The sequence below is a fragment of the Euprymna scolopes genome, chromosome 10 (assembly GCF_053919585.1).
Source record: "Euprymna scolopes isolate OS-2025 chromosome 10, ASM5391958v1, whole genome shotgun sequence".
Lineage (NCBI taxonomy): Eukaryota > Metazoa > Mollusca > Cephalopoda > Sepiida > Sepiolidae > Euprymna > Euprymna scolopes.
Genome location: NC_136491.1, coordinates 156,713,111 through 156,735,763, shown reverse-complemented (window position 1 = coordinate 156,735,763; position 22,653 = coordinate 156,713,111). Strand labels below are relative to the sequence as shown.

General features: G+C 30.7%; 2 protein-coding genes across 2 annotated transcripts in view; one reads left to right on the top strand and one right to left on the bottom strand.

Annotated features, from left to right (window-relative positions):
• The first annotated feature begins 1,028 nt into the window (after positions 1-1,028).
• The window catches only part of LOC145286325 (cytosolic Fe-S cluster assembly factor narfl-like), a 138,059-nt gene continuing 116,434 nt past the window's right edge, over positions 1,029-22,653 (top strand). Inside the window, exon 1 of the mRNA XM_080135249.1 lies at positions 1,029-1,130. Within this exon, the coding sequence (XP_079991375.1) occupies positions 1,044-1,130 (87 nt within the window). The 5' untranslated portion in view covers positions 1,029-1,043. The remainder of the gene's footprint in view (positions 1,131-22,653) is intronic.
• Positions 18,682-22,653, bottom strand: part of LOC145286328 (target of rapamycin complex subunit lst8-like) — a 76,537-nt gene continuing 72,565 nt past the window's right edge. The window contains exon 10 of the mRNA XM_080135256.1: positions 18,682-20,079. Within this exon, the coding sequence (XP_079991382.1) occupies positions 19,961-20,079 (119 nt within the window). The 3' untranslated portion in view covers positions 18,682-19,960. The remainder of the gene's footprint in view (positions 20,080-22,653) is intronic.

Genomic DNA, 22,653 nt, shown 5'->3' with positions numbered 1-22,653 from the left:
TTATTTTAACGAAGGACTTTCATCTAACATGATCTTTTAATCTTAGTAATTCCACAAAGAACTTTCACCTAATTTGAATATTCTAACCTCAATGATTTCACAAATCTCTTACCAATCGGACTTTGCTTGTTCATCTTGTTATTTTGTTGAAAAATAAATGCAGTGCATTTCAAACGAGAAGGAGATGTCATTGTGTTTTATTATTATTATTATTATTATTATTATTATTATTATTATTTTATTTGGGGCAGAGGAATTTAATTTCTCTTAAATTTCTTTTCTTCTACAGCTTCGTAAGTCAATCTCTTTTAATCACTGCGTTAGTTTCCAAGAATCCTAATATTATTGTAGCGATTATTAGTTGTTTACGGCTACTCATATAACCTTTGTTCACGAGTGGATTTTACGTCTTAATAAGTGAAAACTTCAAAGTAAAAAAAAAATAATTAAAATGCCAAACATTCACAACGAACACTCGTCTAGCTGAAAATATCAATAATTTCCCCCACTCTTATCTGCGCCTAAACCTAAGCGTAGATTCCATGAACAAAGCTTCTTTCTTAGAACTGCACACCTGTGGAAATGTCTTCTGTTTGCCTGCTTTCCAGCTGACTACAGTATGGTTGTCTTCAAGTCCAACATAAACAAGTTCTTGATGAGCCGTTCCCCTTAAGTAATCCAATTTACCAAATTTACACTACTAACAATCACTATGATATTGTCCCATTAACTACTATACACTCTTTAACCCTTATCCTCGAGTGGCCTCTGGGCCTTGATAAGTGGTGACTTATTTGTTAAAAAAAGGTGTGGTTTATTTTTTCAATTGTTGAAACAATATGTAAAAATCTAGAAATGAGTTGAGCTAAGTTATCTCCCTTTAATATTTACTTTACAAAAAAATCTAGTAATTTTTAAATATTAAAGGGAGATAATCTGAATATTTAAAAACTAGAGTTATCTTTCCTTCCTTATTACCTAAATGGAAAAAGCAGACGACATCAAAACAAACTACAAATTTTTGAATAACGAAAATATTGGATATGTCGATGCTTGGAATGAGAAAAAGAAACTATTTTGCTCGGAAAGAAAAAAAAATGGGAGCATCTAAATTTGTTAAAAAATGCCTTGTGAGTATGGGAAAGTTTTTATTTATTTATTTATTTATTTGTTTGGTGCTTAGAGTCGACTAATCGATATTTTTTTTAAATATGTCGTTTCAAGCAAAAACAATATTTCGTATCTAACAGTCATGTCGAAAATAGTAATATATCAAAAAATTACGAAAATTTGAGTAGAACAACTGCTATTGTTGTTCTTTTTTTTTTGTAAAATAAAGTTTATCGCTAACAAATATATTTTCATTTTCTTTTCTGAAATAATTTTTTTTTTTTTTAAGTGCCTTGATACGACAGGGGCACTTAATTAAATGAATGTTGTTCTTTAGGTACCTCCAACGCGCGCCACGGTTTTAAACCCCCCCCCCCATATATAACACGATGTAACTTTTTTTTTTATTTTTTTTATTACATTTTCACCCCAAACAAGGCACATTGCCACTCAGGTGTAAGGGGCTACTATCAGGGTCAGCAACTACTGAGGTACTATGTTGGGATTTGGGCAGCAAGATGTCGGTTCACGTTGCACTTGAACTTCTGCATGTCAGTACAGTTAGGGAAGCAGGATCCTGGAATGGAATTCCAGAATCTAGCGGTGTTCTGGGGAAGAAACTACTAGAGTAGAAAGATCTTTTACATCTAGGGATATCTACTGTGTGGGGGTGGGATTTAGCTGCCTGTCGGGTTTGTCGAGGGTGCTCACGTTGTGGGGGCACAAGTGTCTGCAGTTCGTCAGATCATTCACCATTAAAATACTTGTAGAACAGGTGGAGGAATGCAACGTTTCGTCGATGGGACAGAGGCTGAAACTTAGATGCCAGTTCAGGGCCTATCAGATTGGCGACTTTCTTTTGAACCTTGTCAAGGAGCGAGAGACTAGTAGCAGATGCACCAACCCAGATGTGACAACAATACTCCATACATGGGCGAATGGTGGCCTTATAGAGGTACAGGATACTTTCAGGTGTCAGTAGTTTTCTAGCACGGTAGAGAGAGCCTACCTTTTTTGCAGCAGCCCTGGCAATGTTTTCAATATAATTGTTATCTACTCCTTAAGCAATTTAGGTTTGCAGATCGGTAATTTGTTTGAGTCACCAGCTCTAGGAAGGTTGTCGTCTTTAATATGACTTTTAAAGAATAAAAATACTGATCTTTAATATGACTTTTAAAAAATAAAAATACTGATCTTTAATATGACTTTATGCCAGTTGCTTTACTGGAATCAAGGTTCTTGATTAGCTTGGCAACATCATGCACAGATATCTTTATGTTGCAGAGCATGTTGTCCATTATAGGAGGAAATATGAGGAGTTGATGGCCTTCGTCGTATAGGGTAGAATTAGCTGCAAAGTTCTTGGTAAATAGTTTGGCCTTGTCTGATGCTGACGAGATGACCTTAGGTCCATTGATGATGGTTGGGATAAAACGCACGCTTCTGTACAGGATCCTGTTTGCTATTTGCCAAAACTGGTGGGAACCAAGCCGCTGCTCAGTTACTTTGGATTTAACGGACTGAGCATATAACTCTCTTATATTTTTTATTACTTTTTTGCAGTGGTTGCTGGCAGTCCTGAAAGCAGCTTTAGTTTCAGTGCATCTATTACGTTGGTAGTTATGGAAAAAGTGATTTCTGTGCGCGATGGCAGCAGCACATTCTGGGGAGAACCATAGCTGGCTGTTAGGTTTTTGTTGGAATTTTTTGGATGGTATGAATCGGTCTATGCCTACAATTAGCCATTCGGTCAGGTCTGATACTATAGAGGACACTTCCTTTTTAAACATGGAGTGCAGAGGTAAATCAGATATGAATGTACGGAAGCTATCCCAGTCAGCCATAGAGTATCGATATACAGTACGGTGGAGAGGTACACCTCCAGACTTATTGCATTTTGTTTTTATCTTAGCTGATACAACCGAGTGGTCGGAAGATTCCAGAGGAGACAGAACGGAACTTGAACATAGCTCAGGGGAAGTTGTGAGAAAAAAGTCTAGAAGGCTAGTATAGGCACTCGGGTGGGTTCTTGAACAATCTGGGTGAGGTCATAGGCAATGGCAGAATCATGACAGAACCTCCCCTCATCATCTGTCTTGTTAGAGTGGGTCAGCCATTCCACATTGTGGACATTGAAGTCACCATAAATGTGGATGTTAGCTGAAGGGTGAGCAGACAGGATGTGGTCAATTTTTTCAGATATGCTCTTAAAGATAGTAACTCCGCTATTGTGGGGGCGATAGAGAGCAAATATAAATGCAGTGGTGTAAGCAAGTGCAACCCGGAAGCACATATAAGGTAAATTAGGGTCTTCTCTGGAGATATCCCTACCACATGGAAAGCCATCTTTAATGTAGGCACATATTCCATGTCCATGGCGATCTTGGAGGTCAGATTTAGATGTTAAGTTAGAGTATCCTTTAATTAGGAATTCATCAAGGGAAGTTGATGACTCTATGCGACGAAGGCCATCAACTCCTCATATTTCCTCCTATAACAAAGAACGCACTAGGTAACATGCAAATATCTGTGCATGAGGTCGCCAAGCTAATCAAGAACCTTGATTCCAGTAAAGCAACTGGCCCTGACGGCATTCCAATTATAGTGTTAAAAAAGCTTCAACCAGAACTTGCTCCCATACTTACGAAACTGTTTAAGCATTGCCTTAAGGAGAAGTGCTTTCCCACACCCTTGAAAACCTCATCAGTATGCCCTGTATTTAAGAATTCAGGTGATAAGTCAGTCATCTCCCTCTCAGTACAGACCTCCTGTGTGTCATGTGTAAGTTGCTGGAATCCATATTAAATAGAGAAATAGACAACCACCTCAGCAGAAATAACCTTCTTAGTGACATGCAATATGGTTTCCGTTCTGCAAGATCTACAGCAGATGTGCTCACGGTTATATCTCATAGGATTAGTGAAGCTCTTGACAAAAGCTTCCTCTCTAGGGCAATTGCTCTTGACATATCAAAGGCCTTCGATAAGGTATGGCATAAGGGCCTACTTCACAAGATTTCCAGCTACAGTATCACTGCAAATGTTTTCTCTATCATTAAATCATTTCTCTCTTATAGGCTCATAAGAGTAGTGGTTTATGGGTAAAAATCAGAGGCCTGCAGTATTAATGCTGGAGTCCCTTAGGGGTCCATCCTAGACCCAACTCTCTTCCTGATATACATCAATGATCTCCCAAAACACATACTTAAATCATTCGTTGACATCTATGCTGATGACACAACCATCTATGGCAACACATTAAAGGCCGTAAATGACAAAGTTCTCTCAGATTCTCTCTCCTCTGATCTTGAGCGCGTGGTATAGTGGGGGAGGAGGTGGCTGATTACCTTTAATTATCTGAAACCAAACTCCTATCCTTACATCATCAACGCTCTGATCCCCATCTGGCATCAATTGAAATGGATGGCTATTGTCTAGAAGCCCCATGTTTTGACAAGTTTCTGGGCTTGACCTTTACTCCTGATCTGAAATGGAACACGTACATCAAGTCTGTTGCCAAGGTTGCTGGAAAGATGATGGGATCCTTCTACCGCTGCAGAAGATATCTCACTACTAATGCAATTCTCTATCTGTATAAAAGCCAAGTACGTCCAAGGAAGGAATACTGCTGCCATATCTGGGCAGGAGTTGCTAAAAACAGCCTATCCTGCCTTGACAGACTACAAAATAGACTTCGTGGCTTAGTGGAGGATGCCCTTTTCTCTTCCCTGCAATCTCTCTCCCACAGAAGAGACGTTGCGAGCCTATCTTTGTCTTATCATTATTTCCATGGCAGGTGCTCGTCTGAGCTCCAATCTCTTGTCCCCCCCCTCACCAATCTTATACAAAAAACACCCGTCTAGCTGAAACCACTGTGAAAACTTTTTCCACTCTTTATCTGTGCCTAAATCAAAACGTAGATTCCATGAACAAAGCTTCTTTCTTAGAACTGCACGCCTGTGGAACTCTGTTCCGTCTGCCTGCTTTCCACCTGTCTACAACCTGGATGTGTTCAAGTCCAACGTAAACAAATTCCTGATGAACCGCCCCCTTAAGTAAACAATTTATTAAATCTTCACACTAACATGCACGCAATAACCCTTATCCCTGAGTGGCTTCCGGGCCTTGATAAGTGGTGACCACCTTGTAAAAAAAAAAAAAAAGAGGTCGGCCTTATGCCAGTTTCACTTAGGAAGAATATGTCTGGTTTCGTCTCCTGTAATTGGGTTTCAACCTCAGGAAGGTTGAACGTAGACCCCTGATGTTGGAGAAGGAGACATGGTAGTAGGGGTCTACGTTGGAGGATGGGGTTCTAGGTTTACACGTGTTATTTTTCTGGAGGTATTTCATGTTGAGGATTGGGATTTGTGGAACAGGTTGATAAACTTGCTTAGAGCAGGACAGAGAGGGAAAGTAAGAGAGAAAAAGAGAGGAATTTTTTTTTTTTTTTTGTAGCCATGAGGTAAAGCCGTAACAATTACCCACTAGTATGGCATCGAGAGGCCCCACTCGAAACTACTGCATGGTCCAGAATCGGTTCACCAAATGGCAATACAGCAGTCCCAGTATTTTGCACCTGCTGATAGGACGACTTCTTTAGTGGTTAATCCAAAGTTCGGGTCCCTGACTATCAGGCGGATAACGTCAGCCCAGATGAAACGATTACCTCCAGCACCCTTACTAGTGACATGGCCACAAGGATAGACATAGGAACAGAAAATTTCCAACATCTCAGGCTACTGTTCACAAAGTACTGTCATCCTGGAGAGCAGCTTTTTCTTCACCCTTTGTCAGAAATATCACTCATTGGAAATGAGAACTGAGGGACAAATAAGAGGAAGCGAGAGTAATGAGAACTGCCAATAACGCATCCACAATGCGTTGTCTACTCTCCATTTAAAAAAAAAAAAAGAAGAATTGAAGCTGTAAGAGATAACAAAGAGGAGGAGGAGGAAGAGTGAAGATATAAAAAAAAAGTGTGTACATCATTGTACATGAGTATTTCTTGATGAGAAAGCAGTGTCCAAAGTAGATGTCATGTTTACTCAGTCAATCCAAAACGTCTCAACAATTCAGAGCATTCTTTGTAACCATTCCAACAACACAACAAAAATTGATTTTTGCATTAATTTATGACAAAATATATGAACGATGGATCCACCCCTTCAGTCCAGCATCAAATCAGCAGTCAGCTGAGTGGACAGCATCAGATGAAAGTCATTCAAAGATGTAAACATCAGCAGACAAGGTTTTGGCATCTGTAGTTTGAGATACGCAAGCTATTTTTTCTTTTATCAATTACCTTAAGAAAGGTAGAACCATGATATAACATTATTGGTGGATTTAGAGGAAGAAATTGTCAAAAAAACGGCCACAAATGAAGAAAAAATGCTCTTTCACCAAGATAATGTACCCTGTCACAAGTCGATCACAATGTTGGCAAAATTACAGCAATTACACTTCAAACTGCTACCACATTCACCCTGTTCTCCAAATCTGGTTTCCAACAACCGACTATTGACTGTTTGTAGACCTAAAAGAAAATGCTCAAGAGGAATCTTCCAATGAAGAAGTGATATCTAAAACTAAGGTGCATTTTGAGGCCAACGACAATTCATTTTACAAAAACGGCATTGAATTCTCAGAAGCATTAGAATCAGTACATCACCCACGAAGACGATTATGTTGATGAATAATGTTGAATTTATTCTAAAAACTGTTTAATTACAACCCAGGACTTATTGAGAGATATATGTCATTTACACACAGCTGTTTTGATACATCACGTCTCTTCAGTGTGGCTAAATATGGTGAGAATGTTTTGGATTGTGACTCAAACCCAGACTATTAGGTAATTTTCCCAGTCAATCAAAAAAATTATTTCATAGATCCAGAAACGTGTACAAAATACACATTAAATACATTTCCAACTTCAACAGATAAATTTTTCTATCAAATGGAGAAATGTTCGATTTGGAATTATCATGAGTGATTTAGAAAATAACTGGATAAGGCTGATTGAACTAGGACAGTAGTGCTTGGTATCCAAAACCTTAGACAAGGTTTTAAAATTAATTTGTGATGTATTAATAGGCAAATATTTAATATAATCAGATACTTCTAAAGCAAAAGAAAGATCCAGGTTGTCGTTGATGACCATACATACAACCACATGACATTAATGTAAGTCGTATATGTGATGGCATACTCCAGTGAACAACTTCCTATCTATTATAGGAAGGCATCAACACCTTCCTGCAAGAGCTGCAAAAGACTAACATCATCTTCGCTGAGGATATACATGTGACCGAAGATCGCTCAAGAATTTCATACCCTTATGAAACTTCTTCCTTCAGATTAAGTCGATTCAATATGCCTAGGGTAAGTGCCACTTTGGTACGGATTGCCCCAAGTGACAATTTTTTAACATTTATTATTTCTGATTTTTATAAATGATCTCACTGATTAAATTGTGTTCGAGATGGGTATTTTTTTTTGATGACACTATGCTTTATTCTCAACATGTGGGAAAAAACGAGCACACCTATATTCAAGTCAATGGCTAAATACTTAGAAAATGATCTCCAGTCTGTAGTCGAATGAAATACAAAAATAGATGGTAACATTTAATGCTACTAAGACAGAGCTCCTTTCCTGTAATAATTTATAAATCTTTTCAATAACTTATTGCTATGAACTGATTTAAAAACAAGAAAAAAAATTCATTTAAAAAAAAACAACAAAGTCCAAATATCATATGAATATTTATTACTTCATATATATATATATATATATATATATATATATATATATATATATATATATATATATATACATACATGCTTTTCTCATGTAGACATGCAGGAAAATATCTCACCTGTAATCAGATTCAACAAAGGTTCTTTCCATGACAACTGAAGATGTACACACCTGTTGGTCAGTGACTGGGAAGGTTAGGGCAGATGAAAGCGAAAAGTTTAAAATAATGATGGAGTCCGGCAGTATAGATATGTGTGTGCGTGTGTGTATGTGTTCTGTTTATAGTTTGGGGGCTAGGGTCAACTCAACAAATTAGGTCAAATTGATTATACCTATTGTTTGTTTTTTTTTTCTTTTGCCAGGATTCTGAATTTATATTTTCTTTATAAATAAAGAAAAATTCTTTTGATTTCAGGATTTTATTAATTTGCAGAAAAAATGAAAAAGAAAAGTGATTTTCTAAAATATAATATTAAAAAACAATATTATCCAATTTTTAGAAAAATTTTTTCAGTTTATATAAATGGTACATTTTCTTATCCAATTTCATAAAATTAATTAAAATTATTATAAAATTAATTAATTTATAAAATTAATTAATTTCATTAAAATTAATTTTATGTGAGGAAAATAAAAATCAATATTTAGAAAAATTAAAATTTTTGATGGAAAAATATTTTTGTTAAATCTTAAACCTGCGTCATTCACCCATGTACACAAGCACTCACATTAAAAGGAGAAATTTTATAAGGTCATTGCAGCTGAACTGACTAAAAACTGGTGAAGATAATTTTTTTAATTTGTTTTTTTTTTCTAAAACTATTAATAAGTCTTGGAATTTTGGAGATGAGGATTGATAATTTTATTTATTTGATTATTCAGACGACTCGTCTAATCTTAGATGTTATTCTCATAACGTTTCAGCCAATGTAAGCTTTGATCTTTTTCAGATGTGTCTTGTCAAAATCTAAAATCTGTACAGAATCTCGAATGTAATCTTATTTAATCTACAAGGATAAACAGCTTGTGTTCTGTCAGCCATAACTGCAAAAAACTTAAATAATTTGTAGTTGTACTCTTAGTATCGTCCATACTGAGGATTGAACCTTCAACCTCCAGAAAACTGTCATTTAGAACTGATTATTATTCAACACTTTTATCCCTTGCACTACACTTCCTTACAGTCAAAACTGACAGAATGCAAACTATCTAACCACATGGATTAAATAAAGAATTAAATTTGAAATTACAGATGATGGCATGCAACAAGACACACCTAAAGAAGGCTGGAAGCTACATCGACGAAAACATTGTAAGAATAGCATCCAAGATGAGAACAATAATCCGATGATCATCATTTAAGAAAAATGAAAAGCCATGTACATTTGAATCAATCCACAAGGCTTCATTTATTTGCAAGGCAGTTTTGTCTTTTATCAAAAAAAAATAAAAGAATAATATTCAAATGATATTGCTGAATTGTTTGATCTAAATTCAACCTCGTAAAATTTGTAATAAAACGATTTTTTGTTGCAAATATTTCATATTATCAATATTATGTTACAATAATTAAAGTGCAATTTTCTTTTTAATGTCAAAGACAAAAACAGAAATATTAAACTTAATAAACTACCAATGGCCGCGTTATAATAAAGTGGCTGTGCGGTTATCAACTGGAGGAAAGGATCTTTTCAATCATACTTCATTAGAAACTTGGAATTGATGAGATTAGTGGCGCTTTACACACAGATGGTTTGGTCATGTACAGCATACTACCTTTTGCATCAACTCCATAACACGTCTGGATATCCCAGTCATTAGAAAGTGTAGTAGTCTGAAGAAAATTTTTTAAAAACTAAAATCTGAGGAATATTTATTAATCAATGTCTAATACTTATTGTTAAAATTTCACAAGAATTAGAATTGTCTGAAGTTTCACAAAAGGCTTTTATGACTTTTTTTAACTAAATTAAACTAAAAAGTTTACATTACAATCTCATGCATTAGCAGATGGGTTTAAAAATTCATAATGATTAGTTAATTAGTTTAGCAGTGAATCCTATACATATATATAAACACATACACATAACTAACTTTATATGAATATACATATATATAATATGTAATCATTAGGTTCTTCTTCGTTACAATAGTGAAATTTAAAAAAATCGAAATATTGAATTTCAAGTAAAACCATTGGTATTTATTTGTTATGTCGCAGTAATGAACATATCCAAAAATTATGAAAAATAAGGTAGAAAATTAATTATTAATGAAAACAGTTTTTGGAGACAATTAGCAACAACTGAGTTTTGTTAAATTAGTTTAAGATTTTCAGTTTTCAGAAAATAATTACCTCTCTTATGTTGCGATTCAAACTCCCCGGTTTCTTTTTTTGCAAAACTCAATTTTCAGTAATGATTTTCAAAAACTATTTTAATTAATAATTAATTTTCTACCTCATCATTTTTCATAATTTTTGGATATGTTCATTACTGTGACATGATAATCAAGTAGATATCGTTGGTTTTACTTGAAATTCAATATTTCGATTTTCGAATTTTTTTCTTATAATGAAGAAGCACCTATTATTATGCCATAATTAGATGGATGCTAATTGGAAGAAACAATCTTTTCAAGCGTGCTTCATCAGAAACCTAGTTTTAGTGAAATTGTGGATGCTTTAAATATTAAGCATCTCAAATAGTTTGGCCTTGTACAGTGTGTCACCTCTTGCTTCAACTCTATTATGCATTGGAATATCCCAAGCATAAAAGGTGGCAACTTGAGTACTATAAGAAGTGATATGATGGTATGCAACCTGATTGATATCAACCATGTCGGTATCCTAAATACCAAAACCAGATGAAGAAGAACGACTATCTCCAATAAAAGACACATTTCACATAATCCCCAACTACTGCCCAACCAAAATATACATCACCTCCAGTCAGTCTCGAAAAACAGTGGATAACTCCCTGTAAGAGTAGATCCAAGTAAAATTGCGAAGCAAGGGTTGTACAATCCAAAACTACACCACTCCTGAATCGACACTGCTTTAGTCTAGTGGCAAGAAGTCCAGGACGATTGAAAACAATGTCAAGGTCAGCAGAGTACACATACAGCACCTGGACTTCCCAAATGGTCACCCATTTTAATACTGACCAGGCTCAACATTGCTAAACTTTGGTCATCTAACAGGAACCAGTGTATTAACGTGATTATGCCATGTATAAAATTCCTAAAATAACAGTGAGTAAAAATAATCCTCCTTACCTTTTAACACAAGAGCACCAAAGACAATCACAAATAGATCTGGATTTTCAAAGGTATAATCTATACATTTTCTATTAAAACTATAACTCTGGATCATTACCTAGGAGTATTTTTTAATAAAAGAGTGACTCCTAAAAAGATATTAAAATAAAGATAGTGCTTAATAAATAAACTAGCTCTATTTACCTGGTATCATTCAAGTGATGACATACTGCAGAGTGGTGGGCTTAGGAAAATTAACATATTATCATGTTTACAACTTTTTCTTTAATGGAATAAAATATGTATTTATGTATGGGTGAGATAAAGACACAAATATGCAACCCTGTCTAATAGTTTTATTAATACAGGGAGAGATGACGATGGCTTAGTGGTTAACGATACACACTGATAACCTGGATATGCCAAATTCAAATCCAGTTCGTTCCATAGAAGCCCATTCACATAGAATATTGGTAACATTTGCATCGTCCATTCCATAAGTGTCCTTACTAGAAAGATATTGGGGGAAACCAATGTTGAGGATAGAATCTTCTGATTCATACAAAACGAATGAACGAATTAATACAAAGATGTGTTGTTAAAGTCTTATGAGATTAAAGAATAAAACCACTTTGAATTTTTGCACTTAATCACCAATGGTGTGACTGTTCAACATCGGGTCATGCATAATAGCGAACAATAATATTGATAATGAAGAGGTTGATTCATGTATCGACACAAAACCATCAACGATATTGCATAGTTAACTAATAAGTAATCAGTGCATTTGTTTTGTTTTGTTTTCTTTTTTTTTTCAATATCAACAATTCTTGTTATTTAAAAAAATGTGGTACTCGTGCAGATTGGGGATCTTTTAAACCAACACATTTCAGGTGAAAACATTATTATGTACTTACATGTCATATTGAAATTAGTATAAATTCCAATGATCAGGAAAAATAATTACAAGTGAAAATAAAAATTGTGTTTAGCAATTTTTAGAGTTTTAATGTTGGAAATCCAGAGGATATAAATGCAATTAAGAAATTCAATTAAATAATTACAATCGTCGATTCTTAAACAAAATCTTGGAACGTAATCATGGCTGATTTTTTATTCAAGATACTTCTAGCACATCATCTACTGGATCATTTTTCACCATTTTTGGAATTAATACTAATTTTGACATGATATGCAAGTACATAATGTTTTCACCTGAAATGTTTTGGTTTAAAAGATCATCAAGCAAACACCAGAAATGCATACAAATTAATTTGCTGCTAAAAGAATTGATTTATTTCAAAATGTTAAATGCTTTATTTGGTTATTTATAAAATTTATGAAAATTAAAATTACATTTTTTCAAATGTGGAATGTTTGTAATTATTGCAAACAAAATTACACAAAACAAATTGGAATCTGAAAATTTCTCTAGATAAAATTAAGGATTTTAAAAATGGATTAATAATATAAAACAAGGTAAGAGGAGAAGGGTCTCAATTTGGACCAGATATTTTCAAAAGACCTTGTTCGAAAAAAGGAGAAGCGGATAAATAAAAAGGGTGGAGGTGGGAGTAATTAATAAAAGATTTTGATACTTATATTACTTGGTAAACATAAGTTTAGCAAATTAAGACTGTTTTGTGAAAATATTGGGGATGAGAAATTTTTATTTATATTGTTTTTATTATCAAAACATTGTTATTTTATTACGTTTCAGCCAATGCTTTCTAGTTTTGTATGACTTCATTTATGGTGTAACACCACTGTAAATGAACAATACACGTTCAAAAATGATCCAATCTTCACTTTCCAATGCTCATCATTAAGACTTTTTACCACAAACTGAGAAAAGTCAGAGTAGGATGAGAGGGAGAGGGTCAGCCATAAACAAACATATGACAAGCATATAAACTTTTAAATAATTTTCAATTAAACATATTTTTTTAATTGAATTAAACTTAGATGAAAAAGGAAGATTGTATAGCATTAAGACTAGTGAAAAAGTCAGATCAAGTTTAATATTTTTATCTTGCTAACCAATTTATATAAATAAAGCTGCTTTTCGAGTTTAAAGATGAATAGGAATGATGCTTTAATCTCGGTTTCATATTGTACAGGAGGTTAGTCTGCCACCAGTTATATGTTACCAGCAAGACTGTCATTTATATATCAAGATAAAGTGTGACATTGTTGCAATAACATTCACACTGATCAGGTTGAGCCAGTATTTTCCTTGGCCTGTACTACATTCCATGCACAACAGTTCTGGGCATGATCTCATGAGATGATTAATTGTAATTTCACTGTCAAAGATCAACCACTTGTGGATATAAGAGTAAATTTCTCCACAATGTCTATTTTTAAGATACTCAATTAATATATTGTTTGAAAAATATTATATACTTAACACTGGAACTTATTTTTTTAACAATATCTTATGTAGCAACAAAAAAAGCTAGATGAAATAAAAATATATTGTCAGAAATAAAGTCCAATATTAATCATTTATTTCCAACACTATGCTATGTATAACACTTGAGTCATAATATACTATTGGAAATTAATTCCAATGCTGATTCATAATATACTATTGGAAATTAATTTCAATGTTGATTCATAATATACTACTGGAATTTAATTTCAATGTTGATTCATAATATACTATTGGAAATTAATTTCACTATTGATTCATAATATATTATTGGAAATTAATTTCACTATTGATTCATAATATAGTATTGGAAATTAATTTCAATATTGATTCATAATATACTATTGGAAATTAATTTCAATATTTATTCATAATAAACTATTGGAAATTAATTTCAATATTTATTCATAATATACTATTGGAAATTAATTTCAATATTTATTCATAATATACTATTGGAAATTAATTTCAATATTTATTCATAATATACTATTGGAAATCAATTCCAATGCTGATTCATAATATACTATTGGAAATTAATTTCAATATTTATTCATAATAAACTATTGGAAATTAATTTCAATATTTATTCATAATATACTATTGGAAATTAATTCCAATGTTGATTCATAATATACTATTGGAAATTAATTTCAATATTTATTCATAATATACTATTGGAAATTAATTTCAATATTTATTCATAATATACTATTGGAAATTAATTTCAATATTGATTCATAATATACTATTGGAAATTAATTTCAATATTTATTCATAATATACAATTGGAAATTAATTTCAATATTTATTCATAATATACTATTGGAAATTAATTTCAATGTTGATTCATAATATACTATTGGAAATTAATTCCAATGTTGATTCATAATAAACTATTGGAAATTAATTTCAATGTTGATTCATAATAAACTATTGGCAATTAATTTCAATATTGATTCATAATAAACTATTAGAAATTAATTCCAATGTTGATTCATAATAAACTATTGGAAATTAATTTCAATATTTATTCATAATATACTATTGGAAATTAATTCCAATGTTGATTCATAATAAACTATTGGAAATTAATTTCAATGTTGATTCATAATAAACTATTGGAAATTAATTCCAATGTTAATTCATAATAAACTATTGGAAATTAATTTCAATATTGATTCATAATAAACTATTGGAAATTAATTTCAATGTTGATTCATAATAAACTATAGGAAATTAATTTCAATGTTAATTCATAATAAACTATTGGAAATTAATTTCAATATTGATTCATAATAAACTATAGGAAATTAATTTCAATGTTAATTCATAATAAACTATAGGAAATTAATTTCAATGTTGATTCATAATAAACTATTGGAAATTAATTTCAATATTTATTCATAATAAACTATTGGAAATTAATTTCAATGTTGATTCATAATAAACTATTGGAAATTAATTCCAATGTTGATTCATAATATACTATTGGAAATTAATTCCAATATTGATTCATAATATACTATTGGAAATTAATTTCAATATTTATTCATAATATACTATTGGAAATTAATTTCAATATTTATTCATAATAAACTATTGGAAATTAATTTCAATATTTATTCATAATATACTATTGGAAATTAATTTCAATATTTATTCATAATAAACTATTGGAAATTAATTTCAATATTGATTCATAATATACTATTGGAAATTAATTTCAATGTTGATTCATAATAAACTATAGGAAATTAATTTCAATGTTAATTCATAATATACTATTGGAAATTAATTCCAATATTGATTCATAATAAACTATTGGAAATTAATTTCAATGTTGATTCATAATAAACTATTGGAAATTAATTCCAATGTTGATTCATAATATACTATTGGAAATTAATTCCAATATTGATTCATAATAAACTATTGGAAATTAATTTCAATATTTATTCATAATATACTATTGGAAATTAATTTCAATATTTATTCATAATAAACTATTGGAAATTAATTTCAATATTTATTCATAATAAACTATTGGAAATTAATTCCAATATTGATTCATAATATACTATTGGAAATTAATTTCAATGTTGATTCATAATAAACTATTGGAAATTAATTCCAATGTTGATTCATAATAAACTATTGGAAATTAATTTCAATGTTTATTCATAATAAACTATTGGAAATTAATTTCAATATTGATTCATAATATACTATTGGAAATTAATTTCAATATTTATTCATAATATACTATTGGAAATTAATTTCAATATTTATTCATAATAAACTATTGGAAATTAATTTCAATATTTATTCATAATATACTATTGGAAATTAATTTCAATATTTATTCATAATAAACTATTGGAAATTAATTTCAATATTGATTCATAATATACTATTGGAAATTAATTTCAATGTTGATTCATAATAAACTATAGGAAATTAATTTCAATGTTGATTCATAATATACTATTGGAAATTAATTCCAATATTGATTCATAATAAACTATTGGAAATTAATTTCAATGTTGATTCATAATAAACTATTGGAAATTAATTCCAATGTTGATTCATAATATACTATTGGAAATTAATTCCAATATTGATTCATAATAAACTATTGGAAATTAATTTCAATATTTATTCATAATATACTATTGGAAATTAATTTCAATATTTATTCATAATAAACTATTGGAAATTAATTTCAATATTTATTCATAATAAACTATTGGAAATTAATTCCAATATTGATTCATAATATACTATTGGAAATTAATTTCAATGTTGATTCATAATAAACTATTGGAAATTAATTCCAATGTTGATTCATAATAAACTATTGGAAATTAATTTCAATGTTTATTCATAATAAACTATTGGAAATTAATTTCAATATTTATTCATAATATACTATTGGAAATTAATTTCAATATTTATTCATAATAAACTATTGGAAATTAATTTCAATATTTATTCATAATATACTATTGGAAATTAATTTCAACATTTATTCATAATATACAATTGGAAATTAATTTCAATATTTATTCATAATATACTATTGGAAATTAATTCCAATGTTGATTCATAATATACTATTGGAAATTAATTTCAATATTGATTCATAATATACTATTGGAAATTAATTTCAATATTTATTCATAATAAACTATTGGAAATTAATTTCAATATTTATTCATAATATACTATTGGAAATTAATTTCAATATTTATTCATAATATACTATTGGAAATTAATTTCAATATTTATTCATAATATACTATTGGAAATTAATTTCAATATTTATTCATAATATACTATTGGAAATTAATTTCAATATTGATTCATAATATACTAATGGAAATTAATTTCAATATTGATTCATAATATACAATTGGAAATTAATTTCAACATTTATTCATAATATACTATTGGAAATTAATTCCAATGTTGATTCATAATATACTATTGGAAATTAATTTCAATATTGATTCATAATATACTATTGGAAATTAATTTCAACATTTATTCATAATAAACTATTGGAAATTAATTCCAATGTTGATTCATAATAAACTATTGGAAATTAATTCCAATATTGATTCATAATAAACTATTAGAAATTAATTTAAATATTGATTCATAATATACTATTGGAAATTAATTCCAATATTGATTCATAATAAACTATTGGAAATTAATTTCAATATTTATTCATAATATACTATTGGAAATTAATTCCAATATTTATTCATAATATACAATTGGAAATTAATTCCAATGTTGATTCATAATATACTATTGGAAATTAATTTCAATATTGATTCATAATATACTATTAGAATTTATTTTCAATATTGATTCATAATATACTATTGGCAATTAATTTTAATGTTGATCCATAATAAACTATTGGAAATTAATTTCAATATTTATTCATAATATACCATTGGAAATTAATTTCAATGTTTATCCATAAAATACTACCAGAAATAACTTTCAATGGTGATGTAAATCTTCATTCTGGCATAAATATTAATATTTTTAATGTTAACTTTATTTCAAATTAGAAAAAAATTTCTTTTTTTTAAATCTTTAATATTTACTTCAGATTTATAGCATTAGCAAAGTAGAATCAAGCCTCATCATACTTAACGTCCATTTTACATGCTGGCAATTAGAAATTGACTTCCAAACTAACCTATTCTTGATCAGGTTTTTTTTAATATAAGAAAATATTAAACTGTAACAATGACTGTAATAAAATGTAATAACTATTAAAAAATTTGTTACAGTCAGCATTGAACTAAAGATAATCCATATTTCAAGTCAGGAGATAGGCTTCCTCTCTACTCCCTCTCACACCACAGGTTCAATTCTTAATAATAATAAATACAAAATAAAAAAGTTTTAACTTATTAAAAGTATATAAAGAGAATCATAGATAAATGTTGTTTTTTTAGTTTTTTGTCTGCTTGGACATTTTTCTTTTAACACTTTGATCTGTTGAGATTGTTAGTGAATGGATTTCATGGAACCTAAAATACAAGGCAATAAAAGGGAAATCTCAGCACAAGATCAACATCAGAATAAAAAGGAGACAATGATATTGGAAAAAGAGGAATCCTTCTAATCATCGCAGTCAGTCTTGGCCTCAGAAATGAGATCTAGTTTCGATTTCTTGCAAGTTTTCTTTTTTCTTTTTTTCTCAAATTTTAAAGAACACATCTTGGTATTTAAGGAATATGCATCTTTTTGTCTCTCTTTCAGATGTGAATATTTTAACTCAAAATGAAGTAACAATTTATGAAAGATTTAACTGGGGATATTCTACTTTTACCATTGATTATTTAATCTGCCAATCAACAAGGTTATCATTAACCAGAAAATAAACAAGGATGCCATTGGTCATTAATCAGCCAATCAACAGACACACCACCTTTTTTTTCTAATCTTACTTCAATAATTAGGGATTTTTGGTTTAGGATTTTTTTGGAGGGAAGGGATTGGTATTTGTGACCATTTTTCTTTTATACATTTTAAAAAATGAATCCCTTAATTATAGTTAGAAAATGACAATTTTTTTAGTTATTTTGGTTGTTTTTTTTTTATTTGTTTATTTTTTTGTCACAATCTTTTACCTGAACATAAGAACAGGATATAGACTGTATAGCACCCAACACTGAATATTTTTAACCTTTTGGTGGGTTCAAATAAAAAAGCTAAAATTTCAAAATTTTAATTTTCTCACTTCCTTCTACATTTTTTTTTCTAATCCTATTAAAAAAGAATTTCTTTTGCATGTCCCTCCCCCCCACACACACACAAAATACTTATCCTCAATTCAATTATTACTTGAACTTCAATTCTAATGTACTTATTAAAATTAAAAAGTTTATTTATTTTTATGGAACTAAGCTCACATGACCTAAAAAGGTTATGAAAGTGTTGCATTCAATTAAATAAAAGTTTGTAAAAAATTTTAACCAAAGCCAAAGTAATTTTTTGAATTATTTAAAACTTTGAATATTAGAATTAAATTTGAATATTGAATTTATTGTATATAGAAAAGATGAAAAATAAGGAAATAACCTTCCAGCATAACAGCATTAAAAGTAAAAATACAATTCTAGTAATGCTCAACCAATTTGCGGAGGATAATCATTTAGTAAATTTTATTTATTCATTACTAAGAAAGAATAAATAGATTAAATAAAAAATTATATTTCTGAGTTTATTTCTCTGCTAATTATTTTATGTGGCAGAAATTCTTTAGGAGGAGGGTAGGGCTAAAATTTATAAATAATAATTATATACACCTTTATTTGTTTATTTCCAAATATGTTTTAACTATTTTTTCTTTTAATAACATGCAAATTATGTAAACCAGTTCAATTAACTTTTTTTAAACTTTGATTGCTTTTTGGGTTGACTGTTACAACAAATGCAACATTTTGAATAAGAAAAGAAAAACTCACAACTCCGTATGCCTTCATCCGCACCCTTGAGAGAGGAAATGTTTTTGTCAGGCGATGAGTTAAGATAGGATGAGGCTTTAGTTGCAGGTTTTATTTTGTCTTATTTTCTTTTGGTTAGATAACATTGGCTTTCATCAGATTGGCTGAAAACCTCCAAAGCACAAGGAGCCAATCCAGACGCTGTGGGACCAATTGTTGGTGATCTAACCAAAGTAGGAACCGACTTTAAGAAGAGTCGATCAAAGAGAGATTCGCGGAGAACTCTTATAGATGTATCATTTTTTTTTTGTTTCTTCTTTTTTACCTCCTAGCAGAATCTCTAAAATAGAGAGAAAAAAAATAATATTTTATGTTTTTTAAAAAAAAACTTAATTGAAAAGACTTGAAAGAAACTTGCAAGGTTACGACAAGACTTCATCTCTGAATGCCAAACTGATTAACGCTTTCTGATGTCCGTTATACTCCCGCCGTACTTCACCAGTGTTCACGTTCCACAACCGAGCAACATTGTCCGAGGAGGCTGCAAGACACACAAACAGGAAACAATCATGATTAAAGAAGAAACAAAAGGACAAGACATTATTATAAAATATTTAGATTTCAAGCAAAAAAATTTCCATATTTTAACATTAAAATGTCATTGGCAATTCCAACTACCTCTGGGTGTTGTATATCAGGGGTCCATATTGGTGAGAGATGGCGAACATATATATAACAAGGATGAGGGGGAGAGACAAGACATTTATAACAGGTTGAGAGATGATGAGAATTCATTATTGAATGAATGTGTATAACTGTTATTTTACACAGAAGGTGAATCATTACTTATGATTGAGGAGAGGGGCACATTACTTGGAAGGGGGTTATACAAAGTTCATATTAAGATGATTAACATATTACCTTCAATTGTTGAATGACGACACAAAGACAACAGTTACAAAAATCGATGATAATTCTTTATTTCATTTGACCGGTCAAATGATTTGACGTCAAGAATTCAAATTCGGGATCTACATGTTCTTTCCTTTGCTTCCAAAAGACCCTGACTCCAGCTCTCTCTCTGACTAGCAGACTCAACTGTTCTGCTTCCTCTGCTCGACTGTCGACTGACCGACTCTCCTAGCTTCTATTATTGAGAATTCCCTTTTTACTATGACGTCAGATGTGTGGCTCCAAAACGTGACCAACTCACATGGCTCAGGACATGTTCTCCACTTTCGACAACAAAGAATTCTCAACTAACCTATTTTTTAAATTCAGTTTTCATAAAAGAATGAACAATTAAATTATTTTTACAATACAAACAATATCTAACTATTTCCAAAAATCTATTTCTGAACGTTGCTTACAAGGTTCGAGTCTCGGCTTATCCTAATCTCATTCTCCACTTATCTAATGTTTTTCTTATTTACAGGAAAAGGGGACCTTTTTTCTGTAACATGGAAAGTGAAAATCAGATCAAAAGTAAAATCTTTCTGACCTAACGTATGGATTTAAACAAGCTTGTTCTATTACTGATATTTTAACTATCATCTCTGAAAGAATATACTATGCACTGGATGAGGCAGGGGAAGGTTAGGGCTGTAGCTGTTGATATGTCCAAAGCCTTTGATCATATATGGCATGAAAGTGTTCTTATGAAAATTAAACATGGTATTTCTGGATGAATACTTAATATAATCAGATCCTTTCTAAGCAAAAGTAATTCCAGGTTGTATTTGATGGTCGTATGTCGAAGGTGTACTCCAGGGGCTGATCCTTGAATTTTACTATATTCCTAATATTCATAATTGTTTGAGATGGGTATATTTGCTGATGACACCATGCTCTATAATAGACATGAGAGAAAAATAAATGTACACATATCCAAGACAATAACAGACACCTTAGAAAATGACATCAGTCTATAGTGGAATCAGGCCATATATGATTGATAACATTTAATACTACTAAGACTAAGCTTATTTCCTTTAACAACTACAAAAAAAAAAAATCTTAATAACTCATCTGTCAAACTCCTCGACCTAACATTAGCAGACAACATGAATTAGAACAAATACATTGAGGATATTACCAAAGCTGCTGCAAAGAAGGTGAACTCCCTCTACATCGTCCAAAATGGCGTCTCAAATCTGCATTATTGGACAAGCTCCAGACTTTGTCGCATTGCCACAATGTTGTATCTCTGTGCCTGTTTTACAAGTAATTTAATGGAATGTGCTCTGATGAACTCATAGTACTTGTGCCCTCTCGACATGCATACTCCTGACTATAACTGAACAAGCAGTAAAATGCCCTCACTTCACTGTTGAGGTCCCTAGACACCAGAAAGCCTTCTAATATTAAATGTCTTTCTTCAGACTGCTAAACTTTGGAATTCTCTGTTTCTCTGTAAATGTAATGTGAATAGACATCTTGGAGATTAACTCACAACACTACCCTTGTTAGACATGATACCAAATAGTAGGCCCTTACGTCCAAATGGCAATATGTATTGTTTGGAGTAAAAAAAAAAAAATTGTATACCGCGTGCATCCATTTTTCTTGGTATGCATTGAAGACATACAGTATGGAATCCAATTCCATAGCTTGTGTGCAACAGACTGACATATCTATGATTGCAAGAATAAATTCATCAATGCAAAAATGTGTATGTAGGGAGGGGGGGGATCATCCCTGTTGGGAAAGTTATTCAAAACAGAGGAGGAAATTGGTTTGATTATATGCAAAGGATATCTTCAGAAGATCCAAGGAAATTAGTTTTAATAGAGATAGGTGATCCACAAAAAGTGGGTAGATCTCGAAAAAATTGGAAGCACTGGGAAGGTTAGGATTGGCAAATTAAGATACTTTTAAATAGGCATTTAATCATATCTTTGAAAAGATTATTTTGTAAGTGTAATTAATCCAAATAATTTTAATTGGTTTTCTAAAATTTTCAAATTAACTTTATAAAAGATACGAGTAAACACCTATTAAAAATTTGTGCCAACCACGCAAACACATATTATTCCACACTGATAACAACCATCAATAACACTGGATATATCCTTTTCTCTTTTCACAAAGGGTTGACCCCTCAGAGTTAATACCA